The sequence below is a fragment of the Pteropus medius genome, unplaced genomic scaffold (genome assembly GCF_902729225.1).
Source record: "Pteropus medius unplaced genomic scaffold, Ma_sr-lr_union100, whole genome shotgun sequence".
NCBI lineage: Eukaryota > Metazoa > Chordata > Mammalia > Chiroptera > Pteropodidae > Pteropus > Pteropus medius.
Window position 1 is genome coordinate 7,144,857 of NW_024351647.1, and position 7,916 is coordinate 7,152,772.

Here is a 7,916-nt window from a genome sequence, read left to right on the forward strand (position 1 = left end):
CAAAATAATCTTGAGTTAAGGCCATTGTCACAATTTCTTGGCTCATTTAGGTAATTTTGCTACCTCACCGAGTCTAAAACTGAATTATTTAAAGAATCATAGTAAAACAATTAAATCAGATTAAGTTGTAAAGTTAAAATCTAGATAGGTTAACAAAAGCAATGAATAATAATACTTTAGATTTTATAAAAAGAGTATAGCTTATAACATTGATGACCAGTTTTGGAGAAAATATAGGGAAAATATCTTGACCAAAAATAATTAAGTCTTATTATTTTTTTAAATTTTAAATTACATTTATTGGGGGTAGCATTGGTTAATAACATTACATACATTTCAGGTAAGCAACTTTATAATACAACATCTGTATATTCTTCTGTCTCCTTCCATCACCACGTATTTGACCTCCTTATTCTCTTCGTCTTCCCTCACCTACTATTAACAATAGGCACAGTGCTGTACAGCAGACCTCTAGAATTTATTAATCTTGCTTAACTGAAATTTTATGCCCATTAATTAGTAACTCCTCATTTCCCTCTCCCCCAGGCCCTGGCAAAAACCATTTCACTGATTTGATTCTACAAATTTGATGAAAGTCTCACTTCTTATCATTTTTCATTTTATTAGGCACTCTTAATTACCTTGCAAAAGTTAAAACCAAGCTGATTCACCACAATTAATGTTTTCTTAATCAGTCAAAGAAATACATTCATGTGATGTCTTGATTGTGCACCTTGACCACCACAACTTCTAGGTTTTGCCTGAAAGATGTCAAACATCTTCTTTGTCCTAAACATCCTAACTTAAGAACATTAAATGAGCTGAGATTTGAGTGGGATACCTTTATGTAGGTAATAAGTCCCTTCAAATATGTTTAGATTTGTAGATACTTTTTTGGAGTGAATCAAGAGATACTTTAAAGAAGACTGCAAAGGCAACAGAAATTTGCCACTGGGAAAAATTAACACAGGCAAGTTTTGCATAATGCAAAGTACGAGTCTATTTGTAAAATAACATTGTTTAAAATACATTAATAACCAAAGTCTGAAAACAATTCTTAAGAGTTGTAACACAGTGTTGCCTTCCTATTAATTTAACTTAAAGTACAATTAGAATGAGAATTGTTTCTTCCTTGATTTTAATAACTGCTGGTTTACATAAACTTCTATTTTATCCATTGGATCCACATAATTTCCATAAGAAATATTAATTGATTTCTAGTAATGCTTTTTATCGGTATTAACATACTGATAAAGGGAAATATATATATATATATGTATATATATATATATATATATATACATATATATACAAGTATATATGTATATACAGATATAAAATAACCATGTGAAAATCAAATGTAGTCATTGATGGTAACTACAATTTAGGTTTGTAAGTTAGATAGAAATACATAATATTACTTTTTATAACACAAAAATTGTTGCAACTTTATCTGAAAATGAAATTCTTTGATTTAATACCTCTTTTTCATTGGACTTCTCAGTTTTTTAAAAGCAATAATGAAATTGTGTTTATGGTGATCATGAGGGTCCTTTTGGTCCATGATGTTCATCTCGTGCTCTTATCAATGAAACTTGTTATGTCACGTCCCTAGAACTTACAACTTGTACACTCAATCTTTTCATTGCCACTCTCATATCTCTGTTTCTTAAAGTATAGATGGCAGGATTTAATATAGGAGTGACAACAAAGTCCACAATGGCAAAAAATGTATCTAATGACTTTGTAGGGAAAGGCCACACATAGAGAAACATACATGGAGCGAAAAACAAAACCACTACAGAGATGTGAGCTGACAAAGTGAAGAAAGCTTTGGACAAATCCTTTGAAGAATGTTTTCTGACAGTGACTAGAATAAAGATGTAAGATACAATCAAAAAAAAGAAGGTGCCCATAGATATGAAGCCACTGTTGGCTGTGACCACAAATTCTAGTCTATAAGAGTCCATACATGCAAGTTTAATAACCCTGGGAAAATCACAATAAAAGCTCCCCACATTATTAGGACCACAGAAAGGTAAATTTATGGTGAAAACAAACTGAGACATAGCATGAATCAACCCAATGATCCAAGCAGTCACTAACAAAAGCATGCACATTTTGGGATTCATAATAGTTAAATAGTGGAGAGGCTTGCAGATTGCAGTGTACCTGTCATATGCCATGGCTATGAGTAGCACCATTTCAGCTCCTCCCATGACATGAATAAAGAACATCTGTATCATGCAACTGTGGAAGGAAATGATTTTACAGTCACTGAAAAGATCAGATATCATCCTAGGAACTGTGGTAGATGAAAGGCCCAGGTCAATTAGTGATAGGTTAGCCAGCAGAATATACATGGGGGAGTGTAAATGAGAATCAAAAATCACTGTGAACACAATGAAGAGGTTTCCTAGGATAATTCCCACATAGAATAAAGAAAGGAAGAGAAAAAGAAAAAACTGCATTCCCAAGGATTGTGCAAGTCCCAGTAACACAAATTCAGTTACCACAGAGCCATTTACTTGGTCCATTGAATCATAAAGAAGAAAAGATTGAAGTGACCTGAAAGAAAAGAAAGAAAGAATTGACTTTAGAGCACTGAAAAGAATGTGTTAAATGTTGATAACTTAAAATAGGTTATGAACAAATATTTTAACTAATAGTAGACTATAAAATATGAGAACCAGGGTATTAAACATCAGTGTAGTGACACCAAAGCTGCACTCAGAGACAATCTATTGCTTTGAATGATCTCATTTATTCAAATACATGAACAAATAAGGAAACTTAAGAAGTTAGAAAAAAATGCAAAAAATAAACTAAGAATTCAAGGGAAAGAAAATGATAAATATTAAAAACAAAAATAAATAAATAAATAGTGAATCCCAGAAAATTTGAAGAGTGTATATGAGCATGTAAAAATCATTTAAAAAAATAAAAAACATATAATCAAGAATAATAAAATTAAATAACAATTAAAAATGAATATAAAAATGTATAATAACAGTGAAAACACCCCTGAAGGCTTTTTTTGTATGTGCTTAAAAACAATCTATCCCAAACAAACACATAAATCATACTTTAATTTGAAATGTAGAGAGACTAAAGGTTGATATCTTCATAATATAAAAAAAAAGTTCAAACCATTCAATAAAACCTTCAAGACCTAATAGATAAATGGACAAATGATATGAAAAGAGAATTCAGAAATGTAATCTATGTATGTATGTATATGTGTGTATATATGTATGTATATATATATATTTCTTCCTTAGAAATATAAGAAATAAGATAAAATATAATACTATTATTTTCCTATTGAATTAGAAAATAGTTTTACAATTATTATTATCAAAACTGGCAAAGTCTCAGTGAACTAGGCACCATCATACATTGCTGAAGGGAATATAGACCGATTCAAACATTAATATGATATTTTGGAATCATGTATCAAGAATTTTGAATCTGTGCCATTTGGTTCAATAATACTCCTTATGAAATTCTATTTGTACATAATAAGTTTTTAGCACAAAAATGTTCATCATACTTTACAGTGGGAAAACTTTGATCAAGTTAAATGTCAAACATTAGGTTTAAATTTATTATAATATATGTATATAATGGAATATAGTACAATTATTAAAATAATTGTTAATACAAGAAATTATAATAACATCAAGAAGATTTTTTTTCCTGATTTTAAGTGCAATAAAAGTAAACCAATTACATAGTCCAAAATTTTAAATAAGGGTAGTTGACTTTGGTATTTTAGAGCTTTTAAAAAACAAACTAATGGTTGCCAGATGGGAGGAAGATTGGGAGAATGGGTGAAAAAGGTGAAGGAATGAAAAAGTAGAAATTAATAGTTATAAAACAGTTACAGGGATTTAGAGTATAGCATAGGGTATAAAGTTATAATATTGTAATGATTTGTAGTGCCAGATGGGTGCTAGAATAATTAGGGTATTCACTTCATAAATCATATAAATGTCTAACCTTTGTAGTAAAAAAAAAGACTTAGAAGGAGGTGTCCCCAGAGAGCCAACTTCAACCCAAATGGAAAGGGCCCTACCAAAGTTTGTTAAGTTCCTCAAGTACTGTCAAATTACAAGGAGTCAACAGCTGGGTACATCTGTCCCAAATTAAACCAATTTCTTATGAGTTCCCACAAGTTCCTCCAGAAAATGGAATGGGAAATGTGACATATTCCTGTCAATCTGTGGAAAGTCTTAAGCTCTTATTCTGTAAAATAGATAAGTCCTTATGTTCCAGGGGATCAGAGGACTTTTCTGGATAATTATTCTTTTAGTATCTATACCACTGCTCTTTCTTCAAGATAATTCATTCTCATTTTACTATGTATCTTTACCTTAATTAACAAACTGTCATGGAAAAATGACTTCATTGTCAATTACTTCTACTATTAATTTTTGACTTTTGTCTTTTTAATCTTTTTGCTAAATTTATGTCTTCTGGGCTGCAAGGCTTCCTGCCACTTCCTGATGCTGGAATAACCACATGTTCTCTGCCTCCAAGGCCCTTAGAATAGGCTTCCAGAGATTTTTATTCCCGGCAGGCAGAAATTACAGCCGTATCTCAGCTTTGAAGAAGTTACAGAAGACAAACCTTCATCCCTCAATATCCCCTTAAGAATAAGGGAATAAATTATCTGAGAGGTTGATAATCTAGGAAGGAAACAAGAGAACTAAAAGTTAAATCAAACTATATCCAGAGGCTGCAATATGCTGATCAGCCCGACAGACAGACCACAAGGAAACTTGTAGGACAAAGGAAGATTTCTGCTGGGATTGCTAACAAACCATTTACTCACACTGTAACGGAAAAACAGGAAAACAGAGTCTTTAAGTCCTGTCCTGTACAAAATAAAATTGTTCATTTTCTAGGGCTAAAACCATCAGGAACCTATGGATTAAAAGGCTGGGAACTGGCAGCAGGCCTTTCATGCTACATATTCTTACCCTTTCTCTATAATTTATAGAAACTAATAATATATAAACTGAGTTCCCCAACACTCAAGGGCTTTTTCTTCTCTTTATTTCTTGTCTTGGCTTTTTGTCTTCCCTTTCTCTTGTTTTTGCTTTTTCTGTCTTGGCCTTTATTCTGTTCTTCTCTAATAAACTTTCTTTTTAGCTCTAAAAAATAATAATTAAAATAAAAAATAAATGAACCTCCTTTTAGATTTTGAAATATCTTTCATTACACATATCATAATTGTATTAGATTTTTTAAAATGAAAACATCAAAGAGTACAGAGAGTTGAAGGAAAGGTTTATTAAGAATATTTGAAAAAAATATTGACTCATAATTATTAGATAATAAACCACCAAGGAAGTAAAGAACTTGAACTTTTTTCATCCGATTAACCATTTCATAAACTGCCAGAAATTGATTCATAGATGAGATTATTAAGAGGAGAATAGAGCTAAATAAGTAAAGAGTCCTAATTAAACTTTTTGGACTTTGTGTAAAACTATCATGAATTTAAAACTTCTTGGGACATTCCATCCAGGTTAGCTGACAAAGCATTTCCCCTGCTTTACTTTGATCAGGGTTGGCCATTTGGAAGGAATTCTCATCACCATGAAATAATTATAAAGAAAATGGATGTTCTGGCAGTCTTATCCATTTCGGAGTGAGCAAAATTAGTAATGTTGCAGTAGAAAATATTGAGAGACATAATAAATGGCCAAATAAATAGAGACAATAAAGTGCAGTGGAATAGAAGAGATAATACTTCAGAAGAATATAGAAGATGGGGATAAGTAGATTTAATTTTTTTTCCTGTTTCACAATATGCAGTTAATTTTGTTGCTTATAGATTTTTACATTGTCTTCTATCTTCTGTCACTTAAATGTTCGCCTAAATACTCTTTCTAGCATTTTCTCAAAAGTACATTTTACAATTTTAATTCATTCATACTGCTATCACTGGACTTCTTATCATATTTAAATCAACCAAGTCACAGGGTCATAGCGACAAAGGATTTCGGGAGGGGAATGAATCTGGTGAGCATTATAGAATTAATAAGGCCATTCCTGGAAGGTTTCATGGCAATTCCATCTTCTCTGCTAAGCAGAAGGTATTTGTTAAGTTCCTTAGATCACCATCCAATTCAGTGTCATTGGAGAAATAAAGATGAAGCTGAAGAATCCTGTTGACTGCTTACGAACAATTGTTTATCTTATAAAACTAAGATAAAAATATAAACCCAACATTTCAGGACTCTCATCATGAAAGTGAGCCTTTCATTTTATAAAAGAAATTAAAGTCTCTGAATTAATTTATCAGATTTGGAAATTCCTATTACTATTAAGTTAGTACTGGTGAAATAGTGCATGTCTTGGAGTTTGAGTGTTAAGTTTTCTAAAATGGAAAATCCCACACTACATGAACATATTAGCCTTAAGACTCAAAAAAAGTATTTATAACATGTAATTTAATCTATTTATAATATTTAATCTTTCTAAAATTGAACAATAACAATACAAAATGTGGAACTATGAGTATAATCAGTGTGACAGTCTAAGTGTCTAAGGAACAAGCAGGAAAGATCTATAGACACAGGAAGAACGACTATAAATTGGAAAGAAAGAAGGAGAGCAAAGTGAGGATAAGAGAAAGATTAAGAAGAATCCTACAAATAAGGATGATAAAATGATGAAAAGAGGCATTGGTAGAAAATTGTACAACTTTGCTTAGGTAGTCTGTTGTGGTTTAAACCAGCATGCATTATGCATTATGAACATCTAAGAATGTGAACTTTACGTGAATTTTCATTCACTGCTTTAAGTATATTTTGACTGAAAGGATGGGAAAAAATAGTAAAGCTGTAGAGAAAATAGTCACTAATATGAAGAAAAGTTAAGACTTTAAGCATATGGCAGTGGGGTTTGGTAGAATGGAGTAGGTAGTTGGACATGGTGATTCAGTTAACTACTATACTGCTGTTTGTGTCTGTGAGTTTTTGTTTGTTTGTTTGTTTGTCTTGTTCTTTTGTTGCTTTCAGACTTATATCCCACATATGAGTGAAATCATATGGTTCTTGACTTTTTCCATCTGACTTATTTCACTTAGCATGATATTCTCAAGATCCATCCATGTTGTGAAACATATTAAGTGTAAAAGTAAGTTACAAATAGTTATATATAATACCCACTTTTGGTAAAAGAAATAAAATATTACTATTTAAAAAAAGATATTTGATAATAGGAGAGAGATGGTATAAAATAAAAGGACAGAAAGAAGAGTTTCTGACACAAATATTTGAAAAGCAGACATTGAAGGGGAATTGAGAGGGCTAGAGAAAGAGAAGCAACCATGACAGGGACAATTTTGTAATTTAAAAGCATCTTTCCTACCTGCCTATTTAGTCACAGGATGTACATTTTTAGAAGAGAAATTCAAAGAGCTTAGTCTTCATTTCCGTAAATGATGCCTCCCCGCCAAGACAAAGCTTATATAAGATTCTTCATAATGGGAAAGAAGCTAATTAGCTGCACAGGAGAGTGACCCACTGTTGCCATAGAGACCCAATACCCAGGCCATTATTGGTTTCTCTTGAGGACTAAATCTTTGAATCACATTGATTTTTCCCAAGAGAAAAATATTGAAAGAATTTCCTGATGATGAAACAGAGGGGGAGAGGGAGGTCTTGAAGTAATACGTTGGGTAGTATAAAGTAACTTATTTAGGGTGGATGATATTAAGATATGAATTACTTGGAATGACTGAGATGAAGGTGTAAAAATACATTCTGAATAGACAGATATATCTTCATCCACAGTACCATGAATGAAAATTGAAGAAATAAATCTAACCCCCCTGATATGTTAAAAATATTTTATAATTGATAATAAGAGAATAATTTGGTCATTTTCTAGTATCAGTT

The 7,916-nt window shown here is 31.5% G+C and overlaps 1 protein-coding gene across 1 annotated transcript; it reads right to left on the bottom strand.

The window, feature by feature from the left end:
* Positions 1-1,598: 1,598 nt before the first annotated feature.
* LOC120587131 (olfactory receptor 4F6-like) lies at positions 1,599-2,537 on the bottom strand. The gene has a single exon (XM_039843810.1). The coding sequence runs from the start codon at positions 2,535-2,537 to the stop codon at positions 1,599-1,601; it is 939 nt and encodes a 312-aa protein (XP_039699744.1).
* Positions 2,538-7,916: the final 5,379 nt, after the last annotated feature.

Coding starts and splice junctions, on each gene's coding strand:
- LOC120587131 (XM_039843810.1), bottom strand. CDS start 2,537: ATGGACCAAGTAAATGGCTCTGTGGTAACTGAATTTGTGTTACTGGGA.